The 24,249-nt window shown below is 38.8% G+C and overlaps 1 protein-coding gene across 37 annotated transcripts in view; it reads right to left on the bottom strand.

Annotated features, from left to right (window-relative positions):
* LOC149305615 (regulating synaptic membrane exocytosis protein 2) overlaps nucleotides 1–24,249 on the bottom strand; it is a 271,086-nt gene that overhangs the window by 15,794 nt on the left and 231,043 nt on the right. For 15 of the 37 annotated variants that reach the window (XM_089477182.1, XM_089477190.1, XM_089477180.1 and 12 more), the window contains one exon: nucleotides 15,840–16,081. The exons of the other annotated variants lie outside the window; for them this stretch is intronic. In XM_089477182.1, the coding sequence (XP_089333308.1) occupies nucleotides 15,840–16,081 (242 nt within the window). The remainder of the gene's footprint in view (nucleotides 1–15,839; nucleotides 16,082–24,249) is intronic. 37 annotated transcript variants of the gene reach the window in all.

The raw sequence follows: 24,249 nt of genomic DNA, 5'->3' as shown, positions 1-24,249 counted from the left end.
GAAGTTGAGATGTACAAAACTGTCCAGTTTAATGAACATACTCCTGAGGGCCATGGATTGCCAAGTTGGGTGACCAGGGTTCTTCTTCCACCATTAAGCAATTTAGATACATAAAATGTTATATAAGATGTTCAACTAATAAATAATTTTATAAAACTAATTATACTGTACCTCTGAATAATACAGCTTATGTCTTAAACATTGATGTCCCGTTCTATAAGTTCACAACATAAAAAGTGAGAGTGAGCACTCAATACGACCAAATACATCAACGAATAATGCATGGTGCAAACCACTCCAAGCCTGTGCCCAACAGTAATAGGTAATATAGGAGGTCATCTTTTCTCTGCCCGTTACTCTGGCACATTTACTGGATGCAGTTATTCACTATGTAATGGCTTTTCATCTGTACCACCACACTTTGCCACTTAATGGATGTTATATCTAATAAATGTTTTTGTAATAGTGCATTAGAATGCGTGTGCTATCCATTATTGTTCGTATTGAGTGCGCCTCCTATATATAAGTATAAACATAGTGTACAGGTTGACGATATTAGTTCTTGAATATAAGCTTTTGGTTTGCTATTAACCAAACCTGTTCTTGCCGCTCCAGTACTCAAGTAGTTAATAGACTGTGCCATCCAATAAGGAACCTCCAGCAATAAGTACTTTGCAGAATATATTGCTGACGGAGCAATGAACAGAAACAAGTCTCCTTTTAGCAACACTCCATCTCTTGATAGCCTGACCCTTGATAGCCCGTTCGTTTTCTGTAATGCGTCATCTTATAAAATACTGGTTAGAAATTGTAATTTTGTATCACTCGCCAAAGTCATGGCGGCTGCCAACAGATAAATGTTCTTCATTTATGTTTCTGTCCTGACAGTCTTCGGTGTGTATTTTTAGAAAAGTACTCATTAGAATGACATCTGGAAGGATGCATGAAGCTGTGTGATTCATGTTTAGCTGCAGTCTGTACGGTATGTATAGCACATTAGGATATTAAAATGGGAAGATTTCTAAACTGAGACTCTGTGTTTTGGGATGTTATATATATAATACTGAGAAATAGGTGTCTTTATATAGCATCAGGTATTCGGGCATTGACAGCTTTTCAATACTCCTATGTGATTCATCCGTGTGGTCGCAATGACATTAGCTACATTATATTGTATATATAATTATCCTGTATTTTCATTTCTGAAGACCACTATAGGATCGTTGGATTATACGTTCATGTTACCCAAAATAAAACCTTAAACTTAAAACTAAGCAGAATAAGCTATGAATCAGCGTTTAAAGAGACACTCCAGCAATCATATGCACTTCAATGTATATGATAGCTAGTATATGTATATGATATGCCCCACATATAAATTTGCCTCCTCCTCCACCCCACAGCTATTTTTGGTGCAGGAGGTATGTTCAGGGGGCCAGACCCACAAATACTAGCACCCATACGCATTCACACTAATGCATACTTACACATATACACTCACACTTATACTCACAAGACTTATATATAAACTCAAACACACGCTCTCACACTATTACACAATCACATTAAACATCCTCAGTCTATCATAACACCTCCTGCCTCCACACTTCATACCTCACACATCACAGCCTTACCTATGACTGCTCGCTTATATTACTGCAGGGTCACCTAACACTGTGATCCCACAGGGCTTCCACCTCCTCAAGTGGGCTCGTCCAACATGGACTCGCCCTGTTTGAAGAGTTTTGGACCACAGGGCAGTCCGCCCCTGCTGCTTACCCTTCTGGTCGACATGGGCCCCAAATGAGCATATGGCAGACCCTATGCAGTCCGCTGGCCACCAGTTGGACAGCCCTACTTTAACCTGTAGATCTTAGGATAATGGATAAAGGATTTTCGCCAACAGATGTGTCAGAGGACATGTGATTTGATTAGATCTGACACGCAGATTGTGCGAAAGAGAAATAGAGATAATAAAAAGAAAAAAATCCAAAACATTGAGAAATAAGATGGATAATGGTTTTGACAGCTCAGAAAGTAACAAAACAAGGAAAGAAAAAGTTGGCCTTTCTGTTGGCTTGAATAAGTTTAGCCATTCTCTCTCCTTTCATTAACAAGGTGTTTTCCCCCACAGACCTGCCAGATGCTTATCACCCTCTTCTCTGTAAGCCTGTAGTACATGAAAATACCAGGTGGTCAGCTGCTCCTGAGACGCTGGAACACCAAGATCGCGTGCCATCAAATACCACGGTCACTAGCACTTAGACCACGTCTGAACGCGCTGCATACTGACCCATGCGGCTTGCTATTTGGCTCTGTGCACCTCCTCAGTGAAGGTATATAATAAATGCAATTACAATCTTTGGTATTTTATGTTCTGTTATTATTATTAATTATTTATTTGTTATTATTAATCTAGGAATCTCACCCAGCCAGCTGGTAGGGCATTCAGTGAACAAAGCCATACAATAGCTAGGCAATACCAATGCTTCGATGAGTTAACAGTCAGAAATATTTCAGAAACAATGCCAATAATTATGCAAAAATGATTTGCTTGTGAAAACAACTATTTTTTCCACTGTGGACATGGTAACTAAAAAGTGCATCGATCAATGCCACAACCTCCCATTATTTAGCCTTTTTGAGATTATATATATATGTCACATATTTTTAGGAGCTCACTTCCTAGTCTGCAGATGAAGAAAACAAAAGTCGGACCATCCATTAAAACCCCCTGACATTGAATAGTGCTGGACTGTGATGTGAGTGTAAACACTGTGTTCTTCTCTTTGGACCCAGATAGGAAAAGTTCTGGGGCAATTTATTATGTATAGAAATAATTATAGTATATAATTATAGAAATAACAGAAAATTTATAGAAAATATTTTCAAAATGTTTATTTTAATATTGTTCTTTCTATATGAAAATTATGTAGAAATAACAAAAGAATTGAGATTATTATAGAAATAACACCAAAAAATACATGTTTTCAAGGGATTATGTTAGCGCAGAACAGAATAGAAAAATCTCAGTAAATATAGTTTTTCAGCAAAACAAATAAGAAAATCTCTCTTAACATTTACTAACATCCCACCCAGCTCTGCTCTACTACTAGGATCATTTCTTCCTCTGCAGCACCTGTATTTGGATTGACGTATTACAACCCATCTTTTGTTACCTATATTTTTACAGCAGAATGCACTGTAATAATAAAAATAATAATAATTATACTCTGACATTTCTCTGCTTAAGTGCAGATGGAAAGTAATGTCGTGTACCTCATTTGAACCTTTTTTTTTTTTTTGAAAGACTAAAGCGCCGGGACCCCTCTTCATAGTAATTTAATATAAGTGCTCATTCTCTCCATATTATAATCACGCATTCTGAAGCCAGCTGCGCTCTCTTCTTTTCAAACTAATTTCACATTAATTTCATAGGTAAAAGCAGAATTGTAAAAATGTACGTGTGAATACAAAATAAAGGTAAAATGTTCCTTGAATTTTTCATATGCCAGATTGGATTGAAACATATACTAAAGTAAAATATACGGTTACACTGTTCTATTACAGTTATATTGTTTTCAATATACATATATTTTCACTTATGTGATTGACACCCATTGGTGTATTTACCTTTAGCAGTGCACAAGGTCTAAGCCAGGGAAGCGCTACACCACTGTCCTTGCCAGTGGGCATTGGGAGAAGACGTCATATTTTGGCACTCCAGTTTTATAGGAAGCGCGGCGAGGAAGTATATTATGCCGACTTGGCACAGCTCTCCATAGTGTTAATCAGCCGGTTGGGGAGATCAGTGATCGCCCTTTAACTAGCCCATTGACTAGCTGTGCTTCAGGGAGCTCCCTGACACGTGGCAGAGGGGCTCCTCCCCAGGCCTAGTCCAGAATACGCCACTGATCACATGTCCTAGGCTTGCGTCAGTTTTGGCCACGGTCTGTTGATGACCCCTAAAATACAGCTTTGCCTTTAGGCAATCATTTGATCACAGGCATAGCTTCCTGCATCGCAAGTAGTATTAGTGTTAAGCAGACATTCGAGGACAGCGGTACGGATTTGTCTTAAATAATTCTTACAAATAGATCCAAATGGCAAGAAATGGGGACGTGAAGACACATATATAGTACAATACATACAAGTAAGACTTCCATGATAATGACAGGTCGCAGAGTGCCATAATGACATCATTATAATGATTTCTTCATTAAATTAATTTTCTAAAATAAAGCAGACAAAATTGGTGTAAAACCGTGTGAATCTGAATATAGTATGTAAACCTTACACCCACACGACTGGAACAGGATAATTTCAGTTGGCAGAACTTACAGATCCTTAATAACAAATCAGCCATGGCCAGTCAGATTGCTCAGTTCATAAAAACATCCGTTCCTCCTACGATAATTTACACCATTGAAAATGGAATGCGGACTTGGTAACTGATGTGCCTTGTTGTTAGTTGTGCCATTGTTTTGGATACTTTTCCTAAATCGATTATAGGTGCAAGACCAGGGTCAAGAAATACTTGTGGGTCCCCTACCACTCCCTCTCTCCCTTACTACCACCGCCATGGCCTGCGGCGAGTGCCGATTCTTCCTCCGTCCGCTGCTCTGAGAGCGACAGAGTGCTGTGACATGGCATCAAAAACTCAGAGGGCTCCAGGTGAGAGAAGACGCCAAGAGAGTACGGGAGAAGCGGCTCTATAGCAATATAGACGAAACGCGTCAGTGACCTCTGCTCTATTGAAGATTTTTGTTTTTGTCCTGTTGTGTCATGGAGGAATTCATCATTTTTTTACTTGGAATTAGAACTAAAGGCAATTAAAGCCATACTATGGATGGTCCCTGTCACTGTCTTTGTCTGTAATAGGTAATACATTTTAAGCCTTTGTTTGGGATCTTGTTTGTTTTTTCTTTTTCTGGTTACAAGGATAGACCTACTGATGGTACTGAACGTGACCGTAGAAAGAAACTGCTTAGTCCTCGTAAGTCCGGGGGTCCAGGGTGAGGGCCTAGTGTGCACCTGCGTAAGGACGGCCCTGACAAACAGAGCAGATTATTATCCTCTCTCTCTGTTTGTCTCTGCATAGCTGGACAAGTTGCCTTTGGCTGGGCTTATGAAGAGAAGAAATGTGCAGACTAAGCTAAACTGCCTCAAATTCTACCTCCAAAAAAACAGCTTCATTCTAGCATGCCAAAAATGACCGTTGAAGGCTATTTATATACCTGATGTGACAATTAAGTTAGATACAAGTTATGCCTCATCTGCTATGTTATCCTTTTTTTCTCTTCTCTATAACCTATAAAATTTTTTGCCTAGGGGTGCCCTCGTTATGCAGCAAATAAATCCAGCATTTTCTTGGCAGCTGCACATCATTTTCAAAGTTAATGATACACTTCTCAACAGCAAGAGGCCAACAGTAGCTCTACCGACATCTCTGAAGGTTCTCACTTTTAATAAGCACATTTAAACTTATTAAACCATTGTAAGAGTCGGTTTTATTCTACAAAATTGTACAAAACTATAAAAAGGGTATTCTATAAAAGAACGGGAATCATTGGCGTGACATCAGATACATTCAGAATGGGCTGTGCCATCTAGAGGTAAAATGCAACGGCTCTACGTGCCACGGATCCAAAGTTTGATGGCAACAAAAGGGGTATGAAAGGGACTCATTTAATTTGCTTTTCATTCATTGAACAAAATGTCGATTACAGGGTTATATCACTACAGGAAGTTTTTGAAGTGTACTAACTTTTGATTCTTACCACAACCCATAATGCCGAATGTACATATTTATATAACATTCAGATCTTCTAATTATTTTAAACTTCACTTTAATTAAGCACCAGAGACAGGGGGATTTGAGCACCATTAAAACATGCATATATTCAGAAATAATGCTGTTAAAAGGAAATTACAGCTTGCTTTAACATCAAAGCCATACCAAATATGTGTGTAAATAATAAAACAATCATTGTAATGGCCTGAGGGAAGAATTTCCCCTTTACACATGCTCATTAAAAGGAGTACTCTCTCAAGGGACTGCTATAAGGAACAGTTTCAATTAGCATTTTTACAATGTATGAGATCCTTCAAATAAGTATTTGTAAAAAAACAAAACTATAAAAGTACCCTTAAATGCAAGCGAGGATTTCTTTGGTACCTCCCATAACACACACAAAAACAAACACACACACTAACACACTCTAACACCATACATTAACAGATATACCCACGCTACACTACACATCAGACGCTAATATCCACACCCATGCTCTTAACACCATTCAATACACCATACACCAACATCAACACATACTAACACCATATACTAACATCCACACATTCACCCTAACACCCACAGACTCAAAAACACTCATTCTAACATAATACACTAACACACACAATTACACTCTAACACCACGTATTAATGGCCCACACATATTCTCTAACACACATTCACACATACACTCCAACATCATACACTTACACATATACACACTTATAATTTATTGTTTTATATAACACTATCATATTATTCAGTGCTGAACAATGGTTAAAAAGAACATAGAAAGTAGTATTTATAACATGACAATTTACCTTAAGGAAACAAGCGATAATAAGGGCATACTGAAACACACACACACATTCACTCACACTTTGATCTCACACAGTGTGACCGCTGCGTTACTCACACAGGTCACGAAGTGTTGCACGTCACTTACAGGGGCGCCTGGGTGCAGCACACGGCTGTTCTGCACTTTTCCGGTCCCACAAAGAAGGCATCCATGGCTGTCCTGCAGCCTCTCTCAAAGTGCCACCCAAAGCAGATTTGGTTCTGAAATCACAACTAGACCAGTACCTCTCAGGTAATCATGGTTAAACATGGTAGAGGTGAAGCTGTGACCGGTGTGGTCATATGAGGGTTAATACTGAATCATGTGCCCCAAGCAGCAGTCCAGGGGATAAGACACCAAAACCTTCTTTTCATACATTTGTTTATAACATGTCAGATGTCCCCAAACCATCTGGCACAGTAGTCGAATCAAGATACCTGTTAATGATCTTGAAACACCTCTGGATATATATATATCTCTATAATAACAGAACAAAGATAGTATGGCTTGCAATATAAGGACTTGAGCCCAGTATAATACTGGATCTAAGTTGGGCACTGCTGTACCGAGATAGCCAGAAAAAAAGCCAGTTTTTGGTATTTGTGAGAAAAAAAGTTAAGTATTGTTACACTGTGAGCACTTTGCATGCAGCTGTCTACGTGACACTCTGACAGCTCCCTTGTCTCACAATCAGGAATGACAGGTTGGCTAATAATAGAGAGGAAAAAAATCATACGACGCTGATCATTTATTTAGGACATCTGCCTATAATTTTACATTAATCTAATTAAATGGACGTTTCATGCCAGATAGCACAGGGTGCCAGATCTCAGATGATGCTTGAAGAACATACTTCACGAGCATTCAGTGACAGCTCACATTTAGGATTTCTAAAGGAAGAAACCAATATAACCACTTTTTATAGGTGCTACTATGTTAATTTAAAGATTTGCACTTGAAAAAAGCTAACAAGTTGATGGCTTACTATTAAAAGACTATGTTTTTTATTTTTTTCAAATATATGGCATAATCACACACTTTGTGTACCATGACCTAACAAGAATACAACATATGTTTTATGTGTTTAAATTCTTAGATCTGTATTCATTACCATACAGATAGAAATTAAAAGTTGTGCCATCTTACACGGAACAAAATGAAGAAAGGCATTTAGCTCCCACCGGGAACTGTCTTTCCAAATGATCACATCTGAAACTCTCTAGCTTTGCTAACGGTATCACAATAACAGCCTCCATTGCAATCAGTTAGTGTCTGAGTTTAGCTTCACCCCCCCCCCATGATTTTGCTGAGTTTAGCTTCACCCGCCCCCCCATAATTTTGCTGAGTTTAGCTTCACCCGCTTCCCCCCCCCATGATTTTGGATATTTGAGGCTAGCCACGCTCGCCCACTTCAACCAGCCCTACCGTCTCTGGCATGGCTTGGCCCTCCATAAGTCTCCTCTAAGGATAGGGTAGGAGGAGACCTCGGGGTCACCATGTCATGTCTAGTACGTTACAAGCTATGCAAAATATAGACACATGGTACCTGTGTGGCAACACATAGCTCTTTAAAAGTTTTTTTTTTTATAGGTCAAACCTACCTGAAAAACCCATGGCTTTCATTTAACATACCAGCTATAGGTTGGACATGGGAATGTGACATATGTAAACATTCCTTTTTTTCTCCAGAAACGGTTAATTATCATTTTTACTGTATCTTCTGAAATTACTAAATTCTGCCCTTCTCTCTAAAGTAGGTCCTGGAATCTCAAGCCACATAACAGTAAAATAGGCCAAGTGAGACTATAAATAATTAAATTCACACATCTGCTAATGGAACACAAAAACATGACATTTTAACTTTTTATTAAGTTACATTCTATCCTTATTCTATGGGTTAGCCTGGAAAGATTAGAGCCTAGGTGCTAAGAAGAACCAGCTGTAAAAATTCCCCCTTGAATCACATGGTCCTTCGAGGTATAGGATCATGTATCTGCAAAGGTCCCACGCTGTTCATTTATCTGCTATAGGCGATAACTCATAATAAAGCGGTTTGCGGGTATGCTTCTTCTGCAAAAAAGGCTGAATTTTTGTAGGGGTTCACCTGTAGCATGCAAGTAAAATGCTGCTACCCCAGCATTCCGGGTTGGTGTTTTTAATGTCCGAGTGGTAATACTTTTTCTTTACATGTGTTAACTGCGTATCTATTTTTCCTATGCTCTACTTAAGTACAGCAGAGGATTCACTGTACATGAATATCAACTGATCCACCAACACAGTTAACACATCTGCTCCATAGGCTCCCATCAAAGGTGAACATACGGAGTCATTCTGCTACTTATAGATTGTAAAATAACCTCAAAAGACTGTAAACTGAATGTGTATACAATATCTGCTTTTAGAAAAAGTGACCAGACTCTTTTAAATTATTAAACTCAACTATTCATTTTCAAGGTGCCAAGAGGTTGAGACTTCATTTAAAAAAATAATGTCTACTTTGACATGCAAAGAACTGAGCTGCAATGTACATTCAAAGTATTACCGCCACCATGGGGAGAATTTTAAGGACCACCAGATTCTGCAAGGAATTTGACCCATTGGGGTTCATTACGATAATATCGGTTTCTGCAGAAGATAGATCTCTCCACTTTACCACCACTTCAATCTCAAATCTGGATATTGAACATTACGTTTGCTTATACAGGGAGCTCAAGAGCACAATATATGCTATAGAGCATGAAATAAACCAGTTGGCATGGCAGATACAAGTTCAGCATACTAATCTCCATGGCGGAAACTCTGGATTGTATTTTGCTATTAAAATGTTCTTAAGCTGCAAAAATACAGTTCCAGACCTGTCACAAAATGTATTTTTAGCCAGCTCCTTCATTTTGACAGTGATAGGAAATAAACTAAATTATCAGGGAGAAGAACTCATCCCTGCCTAAGGGTATTTAACACCCTGAGTGTGAGAAGAGGAGGCAAGACAGCGCCTGGCTTTTTACAATGAATTCCTTGCCTTACCCGGCATCCACAGGGTAAATGATATGGTGTGAAGTAAGAAAAATATCACACATTACACGAGCTATAATTAGAAAATGGCAATGGAAATTGAATTTTTAAGAGGACAGAATGAAAAAAAACTCAATGATTAAGCCACCCTCGACACCGCATTCCACTTGGGCCCTACGGTGTTCAGTCATAACGTGGTTTCTTTGCTTGATGACCTTGTTTGTCGATGTAATAAAAGTAAAATACAAATAAAATTTAGTCTATGTTAACATAAACTGTTAAAACCCCACAAGTGTCTGCGCACCCAAATAATAAGTGAGTAAATTATATGTGCAACACAAAAATAATATGTACAAAGATACCCTTCCAGCGAGAGTTCCCACACACGGTAACCAAAAGGTTCGTATATAAAAGGAAGAGAAAAAAGAAAGAAAAAAAATTATGGTGTAGTATATCAAAGTTCGTCTTAAAAAAACGCCATTAAGCAGATCGGACCCTTACAATTTAAAGGGCATAAATGTGCCCATACATAGAGTGTAATGGTCTCCTTAGGAGTTTCATGGTACTTGTAGATAAAGAAGGTAGGCAGCGGAGGGGAGTTTTAACGTATAAAAGAAAGGGAAACTTGTTGTCCTCTGTTTCGGATGTTACAGAGTCCAGGCTTCAAACTTTGTAGCAGCGCTACCACAAAGAGACGCCGTCTTAGTCCTCTGATCCACTTCCATAATGCTACTCCTCCTCCCAATGTCGTCAACACGCACTACGCGTTTCGCTTATCGCTTCATCTGGTGCATGTGTTTGTTCCTGTGTTTTTGCAGCACCACTTCACCAGAAGGTGTAATACTTATATTTAATTAGAATATTGCGCTTCACTTTTTTGTATTTTGAGTAACATAAACTGTTATTGATGCAGCGCAAACAGTTATATCAAAAACGCAAGTTTGCAATGAAAAAAATCCGATCTAGAATAGTAAGTAAGCCCTCAGAAAGGGTTAATCTATAAACAACACATATATTATAACGCCCACAAATAGTTTCAGAAAGGCTTCTTAATAGAATATGGAATAGTCAGTCCCAATTTCTAAAAACACTAGTTATATATATATATATATATATATGAGATTTTACAATATATAGTATATATAGTGTTTATGTGGTGTAAGGGTGTACAACTGATGTCACAAGTTTTAACATAAAAAAAAATAACTTATTGACACTACCTATTGCTTGTGTTCTTTGCCAATCAGTATAATTGTTTGTAAATTTCCTGTTAAAGAAGCCGAGATTAGCGGCAGCCGGTGGCTGAGCCAGCATTTTCTAAACCTGTCCTGAAATTCTCTCCCTTCTCCTCAACCCAACATTACAGAGGCTGTCTGAACCAACAACAACAACCGGCAACTTACTGGGAAAGCGAGCAGCCTGTTATACGGAATCTGCCGGAGCTATATGAATAATTATACTATATAAATAATAAGTAATGTAAACTCCTGATTTAATGTATTTAGGGGGTAGTGTATGTGAGTGTATGTATGCTATAGTGTCTGAGTCAGTGTGTGTGTGTGTGTGTGTGTGTGTGTGTGTGTGTGTGTGTGTATGTATAGTGCTGGGGTCAGTGTATGCATACTGTAGTGTCAGTGTGTTTGTATATGTATAGTGCTGGAGTCAGTGTGTGTATACAGTAACATCAGTGTATATGTGTGTATATGTATAGTGTTAGAGTCAGTGTGTGTGTGTAAATGTATAGTGCCCAAGTCAGTATGTCTACTGTATTTTAGTGGCAGAGTCAGTGTGTATGTGTCCTTCGTGTTAGAGTGTGTAATTTTAAATGTATATAAGATGTTAGCGTGTGTCTGTTACATTAGCGTGCATATGGTGTCAGAGTGTGTAAATGTATGTTAATGTATGGCAAAGCTTGACAAATCCCGGGTTTGTTGAAGAAAAAAAGCTGGCTCCTAACTTATTTGTTGGCTCCTAGATCTAAACCAAATTTGTCGACCACTGATTAAAGACACCAAACCTGTATTTTATATACAAAAAATAATTTTGAAATCCCCCCCCCAAAAAAATATTTAAATCCACTTATTTCTTATAAACTTTGTTAGAACGCTTTTCTTGCATTAAACAAAAATATTTTAAATCATCTTCTGCAGTCGAGATATTTTTTTAAAATCTTTATTTATTACACATATATTTATAAATAAAAAAGACCCCTCAATAAAAAGTGCAATAAAAAGATATTTGTTCTAATAGATTTCTCTATTTATTTAACATTATTTTTTTTTCCTTATTAGATAATTTTTGCGTCTAATAAAAACATACATACTAATAGGTATCTTGAGTCACACAGGATACGAAGAGAGATTGGGTACAATCTGAAAAGGATTCACAATAGTCGCAGAACTATAATTAGGTGCATGTTCCCTAAATGTATTAAGGTAGATGGGCTGAAACGGGTAGAAATCGGAATACTATGACTTTTTCGCACGTAAATCTTGCCTTCTAGAAATGCTTTTTTGTAAGCACCACCCACACAAAGTATGGCTTGGAAATGTAATCGTCGGAGATGTGCGTGAATGCATCTGGGTCACAATATCTTGTGAGAAAACATTCTTAGAATGTTCTGGAGATCTGCAATTTGCTGCACATTTGGAGCCAATGCATCAAGTACATTATGGACATGTTTTTAAAGCGATAATGACCATATGGCTATGTGTAAAATCACAGCATTTGCTCGTTACTTTCCCAGTGAACCGACTTCTGGAAAAAAAAAATCTCACTGAATGAGTTTTAAAGAAGACACAATACATTGTTACACCTGACTGCAAGTATAGTTTTGTAGGCAACTCAGAGTTAAGGATAGACAAGAACTTCATTTATTTTCTTCCTTGTTTTTATGCATGATGGGCTAAAAATCATAATTTTTTTTTAACATTAATTTTATTTGCGTTCACAACCTATTAACCAAAGCAGATCTGCCACTTTTCTCATGATTATACAATTTAGTATATAAGAGTGAATGTTGCTGTCAGGGGCAGCACCTCGTCCTCTGGGACAACCGTCCGTACTGCTGACATCACGGTTATGATGTCATTTCTCAGCAGTCTGCTGGTGCCCGGGAACTGCATGCCATGGAGGCTGCACTGATTAGGCACAGTGCTCTATAAATGGGCCAGCTAAAGAAATCAGAACGCTCCCTTGCAACTGGCCCATCAGGAGAGGTGCCATGATAGAAGAAAAAGACCTCTTGGAACTCTCAACTTCAACTGAAGACCCCATCTTCTCTTGGACCAATATGGCTACATCCATTTTCATTATTACAGTTCTGTACACAAGTACACTGCAGGCAGGCTGAGATTCACATTAAAGTTCTTACAGACAAACTATAATCCAAGTTGTTTAGGCGTGTATCTTAAAATTTTTATAACGGTAAAATGGCCATGTTTACTATGAACCAGATTTAGACAGGAAATGTAAGCAAGGACAAACATCCTGATTCATTTAGATCAGGGATGCGCACTCCAGTTCTCGAGAAACAGGTCAGGAATTCTGTGTATTCTGTAAACATTTCATTACATTTCATTTTCACTCCAAGGTAGGATATCCAAAAATGTGGCCAGTCTGTGGCCCTTGCGGACTGGAGTTGTGCACCCCTGATCTAAATTAACAAAAGACAAAGGATATTAGGAAATATTTATTACAATATTAGTTTGGGGGCAAACCTAAATCCAAAGTGAGTCAGAGGGAAAACAGCTCCAGACACAATGATTGCTCCATTGGAAATAAAGGCTTCCCGTGTATTATGATTATAGCAACAGTTATACTATTTTTATGTTTTCTACTCATTTATATAAAATATGCTTTATAATAATGGCTTAACTATACGCAGAATGTGGGATACACAGTAAATGTGAGATCATATTTTAGAGAAAAACACATACAATGGGGAAATAACTATATCCAGAATTTTAGTTTACCTCATGTCTAAAAATATGACTTTACTATGTGGGGGTATATGCATGCAATATCCTTCCAGCAGAAGCGGTAGGGGGTAATACAGCGAAGACATTTAAACATGCATGGGACAGGCAACACGAGGCTATTCTTACAGAGATGGCCAAGAGATGCAAATGGTGTAGACCCACCATGGCTTGGTGGGATAGATACAGATTTCGGCCTCTGCTCCATTGCAAGTTATTTGCAGCAGTGACCAGAAGTGTCAGGGATCCAGGAATGACACCAAAGCTTCATACCAAGAGACCATCGGGGACTGAACTCCTTAGATTACTGAAATGATAAGGTGTCTAGACACTCAGTGAGGACGGACGAAACCAAGCAAGCACTCCTTTGCTCGCACCTCTGCCACATTTATGGAACCTTTCAGATTATTAGAGATAATTGTCAAAGTCTTCCCAACTTTAAAACTCAAGAAAACAGAGCTTGTACATCTCCTACTACGGAAAGTCGTTGAAACTATAATTATGTTGTTTCTGCTTCATTATAAACTCTATAATATACGATCAACGTGGATAATGCAACAATCCCAAAATTCCAGTCTTGCTGAAGCAGATGGGAGCGCGGACTAACTTGTAAGTAGCTGTTTCCTGTTTTAATATTTAATGATTTTTAAATCTCATTTTTTTTCCACACACCTTAAATATGAATTATATCTTCATATAAGAAGTGAAAAGACGATTCTTCATAACAATTGCTCCATTGATACATCACGACCGTTTGTGTGTGGAATGCATACATATGGAGAAGTGCAAGGCACAAATTTTAGAGCCATCATCGTACATTGAGTCTGCTGAGCACCCGTTTCGGCGTGCATTGTTGAGGTCTACCTCAGCCCACTTTATCCAGACCAGAAGGTCTGCCGAGGCTCTACTACATGACTATGAAGTGTTCCTTAACTACATCTTGCTAGGGTCTGAATTAGCTGTTCGTGTACCTGGACACAGCCCCGAGGAAGCCTGGAATGCCCTTCTCCAGTTACATAATGGACCTTTTGTGTACTGCTAATGTCTAGAGCCCAAAGTACACAACTTGAGTTGAGGTTCCATGGGATACTAGCATGCGGGGTCTTAGACACATTTACCTCAAAATGTCCTAGTAATGTTCGGCCTACTTTAGGGTTTCACATTCAACGTTATCTTTGTTCCACCAAGAGCATACATTTGATTTTTTTTTCTTTTTAGATCAATTTTGTCTAGTTGTGTATTTTTTGTACTGGGAACAAGCAGAGGACACAAAATCAGAGTCAAATAGTACATTTCATTTGCTCTTTCGCTTTGACCTAGGTCTTTAGGAGAACCCACGAACAAGCTCAGATACGCTCCACAGACAATACTGCTGTTTTGAAGTGTAATGTTTAGGAATATTCTCTGCAGTGTAATACTTGCAAGGCTTGCCAGATAAACAAGGAAATACAGAATTCAGCGGAAGAAAGGAACAGATGGTCCATCTAGTCTGTTCATCTCTTTCATAAAAAATTTATTTTTAATTTTATTAACAAAACGGTCATATCCTGAACTTCACGGTAATGACAATAACCATGCCCTCTCTTTGTAATGCCACACTAAAGACAAAATAAACTACTGTTGACCATGATGTCGGATGTTGATGCTTATACTGTGTTCCATTTCCGAATACATATTCATAAAAAATATTTATTAACAAAGCCTCTAGTTTTTTTTAACCCTTATTATCAGTTGGAGAACAACTTCACACTTCCTCACTAACAATGAATGCATATTAAAGTACCTAGTAGGTACTTTAATATCCACTCTTTAACTGTAACAAGAAAAGGAAATAAAAGACACTTACCTTGCAGCCCCAGAGCAGGCAAGTGCTTCCATTAAAATCAATGGGAACACTTTCTGCTCATGCGCATGGGGATCTGGTTAGACCCCACCGAGAAATATTTTAAGTGAGCGATAGCTGGATAGAACGCAGCTCTCCAAATGCATATATGAGATTCTGATGAATCCCTCTTTGTATCTGGATGCAGAAAACTAAAGTTTAAAGTGACACTCAGCTATGAAATGGCCCAATCCACATGCCTCAAATTATGCGGGAGAAACAATTAAAAACCATGTTTATTTTAGTCAATACAACAGTAAGTCGTTACCTTAGTTCAATGGAGTACACGTCTTCTAGAACAATGGCGGGAATATACAAATATCATTGGCATCCTACCTGTTTGGCTGAGCTGTGAGGTACTTCGACTTTTTCCTGACAAGCCTACGATGGCCACCATTTTGGCTCCGATGCTAGATCGCCTCTTCTTTCCACTTGCACCCACCGTGCCCACCGCTGTGTCAGACTGGCTGCCATCATTCTTCTCCAACGTATACATATCCCCTCCGATGCTGGTGCTCTTTGTCATGTTCTTCCCAGAGACACCCATCTGTCTGCTTTGCATTCGGGATGTAAAGACACTGTCAGCCAACAGCCAGATAATGAATGCACATACAAAATGGGGAAGAAAAGGGAAAACAGAAAAGCAAAGGTTTTAGTTGGAAAGTGTGGGAAATATAGGGAAGAAAGCATCTAGTGTGATTAAAATAGTTCTATATTTAACCCACCATCATGAAATATGATTTATTTACCTTACAGTTTTAGTTTATTTTGAAGGTCAGTAAAATGCTTGATTTAAATTATTCAGACTGATGGTTTAGTAAACTCTCTTGCCAGCTATAACTCTCTGTGAAAAAGTTCTACAAAAGCCCTGATGAGCTGTAGATGTAAGGTGTTACGGGTTAAAGAGACACTTAATAAACACAGAGCACTATATAGTATATATATATATGCTTTTCTGAAACACTACTGTACATTTTATTGAATAAATGGACAAACAAAACTTTTTCATGGCGTTGTCCATTTGAGTGTAATGAAGAGTACACAACGTCCAGAGAGCCACTTGTGTAGATCACATTATTCATCAATACCCATACCTAGGAACTGTCTGGGTTTGACACAAAACTACTCCCCCAGAAGAGGGAGAGCTCTGGGTAGTTTTTTTTTTAATATTTATTTTTGAACATTATGTGCTCAATTTTACCACGTTTGGCCCCAAGAAGTTTTCCGGCTCCACAGTGACTTTTGTAAATTATACTGCCCAAATTACAGAAGTTACTTGAGATTTCCTGTGATACTGCCATTCAAAATATTCTAGTACCACTCATTTTTCTAGATCAGTTTTGCCTCAAGGTTCACTTTTTTTGTACTGGCGATGTTCTGTCAAGCAGGGGACATTCCCTAAAGTATTTTTCTAGTATTTCTGTATTTTAGTAATAGCTAAACAAATAAAAAGAACATTATAGTGTGCGTTCTAGAGTAGAACACTCGATAGATGAGTGCATGGTAAACATCTACCTCTTCTTGGCCTTTGTAAAATCCAATGGATGTTTCCATTTGAAACCATTCATACTAGACAGACTACACCTCGTGAATACAAAGCAGACCTAGGACCTCTATGGGACTTCCCGAGGGACGTGACACAATCTTTATTAACCGGATGCTAAGAAGAAAGCAGTGTCACAGCGAGAAGCTGAGAACTTGCCTTACACTCCGCTCTTACAGAGGTTTCCAAACTGGAAAAGGCATAGACATGATCGGGGCGATTGTCTTGCGGTGTAAAAATAGTTTGGCGTAAGAACACAGAGAACATGTGTGATATCATGCTTCATTATTTTTTACTTAAAAAATGTCTTGTTTCAAAATATAATTTTAACGTAGACCTTAAAAAAAAACTTAACTGAGTTAAGAATAACTTGAAATAAATACCGTATTTGCTCGATTATAAGACGACCCTGATTATAAGACGACCCCCCAAAATCTGAATATTAACTTAGGAAAAAAAGAAAAAGCCTGAATATAAGACGACCCCAAAGGAAAAAAGTTTTACCAGTAAATGTTAATTCATGTAAACTATTTTTTTTAATAAAAGCTATGATTGAGAAAAAGATTTTTTTTGTTTTTATTTCTTGTATTTTCCAACCTGTCCCCCAGTTACGCACATCTGCCCCCAGGCTTGCCACTCCAATATGGCACTGTGGCCCATGATATGCCTTTTAACCCTCTATATGCCACTGTGCCCCATGGTATGCCTTTTGACCCCCTATGTGCCACTCTGCCTCCAGAAATGCCTTATACCCCTATATCCCATTCTGGCATTTAGGGGGTTAAAATGCATATTATGGGGCAGAGTGGCATATAGGGAGGTATAAGGCATTTCAGGAGGCAGAGTGGCATTAAGGGAGTTAAAAGGCATTGTATAGAGCACTCTGCCTCCAGAAATGCCTTATACCACTATATGCCACTCTGCCATTTAGGGGGTTAAAAGGCATATTATGGGGCAGAGTGGCATATAGGGAGGTATAAGGCATTTCAGGAGGCAGAGTGCTCTATTAAATGCCCCCTTAACGCCACTCCAGAAATGCCCTATGCCCCCATTTAACACACACACCCTATACCCCCATTTAACTAACTAACTAACACACACACACACACACACTCTCCCCCCCCCCCCCTTCCCCCGCTCTCCCCCCTCTCTTACCGGTGCTTCCAGCCGGGGCAGCGGGTTGACGTCGCCTTCTGCTGCAGCCAGAAGGAGGTGTGGCTAGCAGCGGGGGTTTGTATGCGTCCGTCGCGTATACTTTCCCCGGCTGTCAGAGATCAGAGTTCCCCGCACCGGTGCGGGGAACTCTGATCTCTGACAGTCGGGGAAGGTCTATGCGACGGACGCAGACAACCCCCGCTGCTAGCCACACCTCCTTCCGGCTGCAGCGGACGTTGTCTACGCGGATCGCGTAGACGTCAACCCGCTGCCCCGGCAACACAGCAGGAAGCACCGGTAAGTGTGTATGATGGGGGGGGGGAGTCGGGTGAGACAGGAGGATCCAGGTCCCCTGCAGCGGTGCGGGGGATCTGGATCTTAGTCTCCTAATCAGACCTCTATTTGAGGTCTGATTAGAAGACGACCCCGATTAGAAGACGAGGGGTATTTTTCAGAGCATTTGCTCTGAAAAAAACCTCGTCTTATAATCGAGCAAATACGGTATAACTACTGAGGAGTCCTGCACCAGTTGAGATACAAAATGGAAATATATGTAAATTCGTAGTAGTAAATAAGATGTTTTAATAACAGTCCCAGTGTCCATTGACATCAATATATTTTTCAAAACTATCTTAAAGTTTTGTTTTTTTTGTTTGTTTTTTTTATTAAAAACTACATAAAAAGCTTTTTTTTTAAAAAAAATATGTGTAATAGTGGCTGGGTATAGAACCTGACGCAGCTCTATAATAAGAAGATTATTTGAATGGCTTTAGGAATATTATATGAGCAAAACTTGCAATAACAAAAAAATGTTACCGCGGGCTGGAGAATTTATCTTTGAATGTTAAGGCTTGTCTACAGATTAAAGGCGACTTTACTTCCCACATATCAAAGTGGCTCAAAATCATCCTTTAGGGGGAAAAAACTACTTTAGTATAAAATCTGTCCTGCGTTTCAGGGAAAGTATATTGTTCTGCATACCAATAAAGAAGCAGGGTATTCTATGTTAGAGTAAAGGTCGGACAGGGTTGTAGACCTCTAATTAACGCAAAGGTTACGCAAGATATTTGCAATAACCTGAAAATAATTTTTGGTCAGTAATCAGGCAAAACCGGGGCTGAAAAAAGTTAATTCAAGAGCTTAAAATGGATTTTGAATTCAGATTTTTGTTTGCACACTGCTGCAACTTTACCTGTAAGAAGAAGCAAATATTTATAATTTGTGATCTGAAATCCCACTTTAATCAATCTGATCCATGGGGACGTAAAATAGATCATCTTTACTGTATAATAACTACTATAATAAAAATGTGGTTTATTTTATATGCCCTGCTGGCCATGGTTAAATAGTTTGTGCTGCAAAAACTCATATCCTTCCTGACCTAACACATCGAGACAAGGGGCTGTTTAGAAGACGTTTCTATGGCAACTGCATCCAAAACTTTGAATATATCACAACATATTGCAGTTTTCTCTCCATCTATGCCCAAGAATCCTGCTTTGACTTAACGTCCCCATCCAGAGGAGTAACGAGGGTTGAGTATAAGAGTCAGGGGCCAACCATATGGCAGACAACGATGGCAGATGAAAAGAGAGAGCTCAATGCATCCTTAGAATTGCAAAGGAGCGTGTGAGGCGGTACTGTTCATGTACCCTGGTAAAGAATCTCATAGTTACAATAAATATTAGTGATTTTAAGAGCACAGCATCGACCAGTAATGTACGGTTGGTCCTGGCCAATGCCAAATCCAAACAAACTGACGAGCTGTAACACCCAAGTGCTTTGAAGACAGCTCCTACTGGCCAGGCCAAGTTGCTTTAAACCACTTTCCTCAGTCCTCAAACCAATATGTAACAAAATATGTAATCCCTCCGTATTCAAAATGTACGATTTACGTCTACACTACATCCCCTGGGCATTTAACTACAAAACAACAGACATTTATAAGATGATCCAATAAAAAAACATGGGAGCTATTGTGCACGGCTTATAAAACGTACCGTTCAAAGGAAGATACAGTAAGATCAGACCTTCCTGCACTCATTACACTCAGCTGGGAAATTCCGGACTATTGTAACGGTAATATGTACAAGGAAAGGAACATTATGATTCCTGTGTGAGCCATTGAGCGCTGCAGAGTAGATACAACCCTCACCTGCTACATGAATAGCAAGAAATCAGAGTGCCTGGGGTAAAACGAAGCCCGGGAACGCAACGATCCTGCTAGAACTGTACATTGTGAGGGTTCTGCCAACTTGGAACAACAGGAATCGCGACATGACCTATTGGCCACATTAATACTGCTCATGTCAACACATCAGGATTGGAAGGGAAGCTAGCTCGTTACCGACGTAGCCAATGTGTTATTAAAAGACATTCACATTATTATTACTGATTTATTTGGTGTAATTATATTCCGCAACATTCCACCACGGGACACACTGTCATCATACAAATGGTACAATCTGAAGCACCAATGTATATCCGATAGAAAAAATAAATGTATGATCAGAATTATTTATTCCTAAATATATATATATATATATATATATATATATATATACACACTTATTTTTTACCTCCCATAAAATACTAGACTAATGTGTCCTTAAACATCTAGCGGTACAGGCAGCATTCTACCCCCCAGCAGCGGTCGGCTATCACAGTTAAAATACTAATGTATAAGTATTCATAAGTGGTTTTTTGAAGCATAATCTATTGCTTTGAAGAATATGAAGAATTTCGTGTTAAAGCTACACGAACTTAAGTTAACAACAACTTTTTAAATAAATATGTTTATGATAACCATTCAGTCAGTCTAGTCTCCCCTTTCTTGATGTAAAGAGTCAAACCCTAATCAGTCTTTGGTCTTGACTTCAATGATTACATTATGTCACATGCACGTTTAAATTCACACACAACATTTCCCTCTACCACTTCTGATGGGAGGATGTTCCACCTATCCACTACCCTCTTAGTAAAGTAAAGCTTACTTATTAAGATGTAAGGAATACGTACATAATGCGGTTATATCCATTTGCCCTACCTGAAGAATTGTATGGGTCAAAAGACAGACAAGGGGGTGTAAGGAGTATACGGCCTTTTTCAACTGATTTATTTTTTTACTTAACCCCTTAAATGACTGAGGTGCATTTCCTTAATGGATTAAGCGATATTTTCTCTTTAACTGGTTATTTTCAAACGGCAGATAACAGTAATTTTGCTGCAAAACAGCATCCTCTCCGGACCCATTAAATGAACTGGTCTTGTTGGAAAAAAAGGATTCTGCTGTAACTGTCACATGGAAACTCGGCTGACCTCAGGACATTTTGCGATCATCTTTAGTTCTTCATAGATATAAGCATACATTTATTAAAAGCTGGTTTCAGAGGGGTTAATAACGATATTATTATTATTATTAGTTTGCTGGAAAATGATAACAATAGCAGTAATTTCAGGACAACTATAAGGTAAAAAGCCACGTTTCCATGGCAACCATGCTTCGGGATAATACGCTACCGTGCATCTGTCAGTTCATATAAATGAAAGGCGCTGTCAGATTTTTTTTTAACTGTTTGTTAGCCATAGGGTAGAAACAAGGCATTGCTAGGCTTAATAGTAGTGAGTAGAACCCCAAATTTGGTTTTCAGATCCATAAACAACATTCTTCATTCTAGTTACCGTTCGATCACTTGGAATAGTTTTAGGGTGGCGGAGTAGAGTCCAAAGGGATTTCAAATATTAAAAAAAGATAAAGCTAAGCCTAGACGTGAGCTTTTATACTGCTGGTGACAGTATACTCGGGTTGATAAATGTCCCCCCCCCCCCCCCCCACTAATCCCCATGAAAGCAGTATCCTTTTCTGCTACGGCCAAAATGTAACTATTTGATTTAAACATATTCCTATCATAGTATTTAGTTATGGATTATGTATCTAATTATGTATTTCCATCAATATATTAAAGGGTTAACAATTAAATACATTTTACATTGTCTTCCTTTGCGCTTTGGCAAGTTGACACAACGTCCGACATTCTCTGGATGTCAATGGTGTCTTAGAAGAGAGTCGGTAAAGTAGGCCAAGTAAGAACCCGTCCCCTAAGCCTGCTCAGTATGTCGTATGTCTAATATATATATTATATATATTCCAAAAGGTAATATTAGGCCACGGATTTATGGCGTTCGCACATAACCTGATCCGGCATGCGCTGCGCTACGTGGGCGGCTTCACTAATTAACACGCTTCGCACAATCTCTGTTTCGGAAACAATTTGTGCCGTTATGAAAACTTGAACCATTTCAGCGCCAGAGAGCTTTGCAGAAGAATGTATCATAGAGCTCACTGGCATTTAGTAGGTTAAAATACCTATCTAGCAGCAGAAACGTTGTTTCACTGTAGGAATGCCAGGATCATGTTCATACGGACGGAAACTGGGACACGTGTCCAGGCAAATAACACAGTCAAGGTGTGTTTTAAGCCACGGCAGAGAACTGGGTCAAGGTTTGTCAGGGGAGTAAAACCGGTGGGGCGTTCTTCTCATACGGATGATTTTTCTCAGCAGCTTTAATGCAAGGCCAATGTTTTGTTAAACATAGCAAATGTGTCTAATTTCCTACTGGGGAGGACTTAAACAGTAAAAAAAAAATCAGCAATATTGAACAAATAAATAATAACAACAACAAATGGGGAAGGTAATACAGACAAAATGTGATGATCTACTATGATTAACCCCTAATCTGCTGTCCTGTGGCTTGCTCTAGATGCTTGTGTAGGATGGGTGACGGGTGTTGTGCGTTAGCCAAGGAGGAGACACGACTTATTGGATCAACTTGCAGCAATCTGTGCTGCCAAAAGCTAGGAAGTGTTATAGACAACCTCTTGCTCTATATCCGCAGGGGACGTCAAGCGCCGTCACGCTAAACCAGCTAATATCTTGCTAAGCTTAATCCTAAATACAGATAAATGTTTTGTGGTTTTTTTCTTAAAATGAAAAAATGCAGAATCTTTATTTTAAAACTTCCCACAGCGATGCCTCTTAATAATACGATACCATTAGTGATACTTTATATTACTCAGTGCTGCAGAATAGGGGCGCACTATATAAATCAATAAATAATAATATAATATAATAATAATATTAATAATAATCGTATTTATACACTTCCCTTATATTCGTCTTCACTGCGGAATGCTTTCTTTTACCGGGCAAGCACTGCCCCCTACTGCCTAGTATAGTCTAAAAAGCGTCATAATATTTCAAGCACAAAAACACCAGCCTTTAGTAATTTCAATAATTTCGCTGAGAAAAAGTATAATAAATCCCCTGCTCTGTGTGAAACACAAAAGTCAAAGAAGCTATTCTTTAGAGGGACACTGCAGCCACCATACGCACTTCAATGCATTTCATAGCTACACGGTCCCTTCAAGCTTTTGTGTTTTCCGCTTGTCAAGGCATACGTGGATTCTTCAGAATCGCCCCTTACACATTTGCCCTTTTCTGTGCACGCCAGCTATCTTCCATGCGGGAGGTGCATTTGGCCCCAAAAGTGCCACTGAACTGTAAAAGTAACGCTGGATTCTTTTAGATAGTAGCTTGTAATTTAGAAGTAAGAAACTGCTTTCTCGGAGTGACCAACATTGACTGCTTGGAGGAGACTCATACTGCAGGGACTGAAACTGTTCCCCAAAACTGGTAATGGGAACTAACTAAATCCCCACTACCATGCAGTGAGACCATCACTTGCTCCATATCCAGTCTCTGGTCCCAATGTCAGTCTGCAGCCCATAAAGTTGTCAGCTGGACAGCTGCAGAAAACAAGGCGTCTCTCGGTAGATAACCTGTGTTCTTAATAGGAGAAGCCAAAATTAGGTTAAAAGTTTATTGGCTTTTAAAAGCCTTAACTAGTTTTTCAATGCAATCTGCAATACAATGCGCAAACATTATATATTCGTTTGAGTTTCTTGTTTATGGTTTATTACTAGTTAAGAGGTAATTAAGCATTAACTACGCTATATAGATTTTACCTTATTTAGATCATTTAAAGCAA

This window comes from Sceloporus occidentalis, unplaced genomic scaffold (genome assembly GCF_023333645.1).
Source record: "Sceloporus occidentalis isolate IW3139 unplaced genomic scaffold, rSceOcc1.0.p SCAF_11, whole genome shotgun sequence".
In the NCBI taxonomy this organism is placed as follows: domain Eukaryota; kingdom Metazoa; phylum Chordata; class Lepidosauria; order Squamata; family Phrynosomatidae; genus Sceloporus; species Sceloporus occidentalis.
This window is presented reverse-complemented; position numbering and strand designations above follow the sequence as displayed.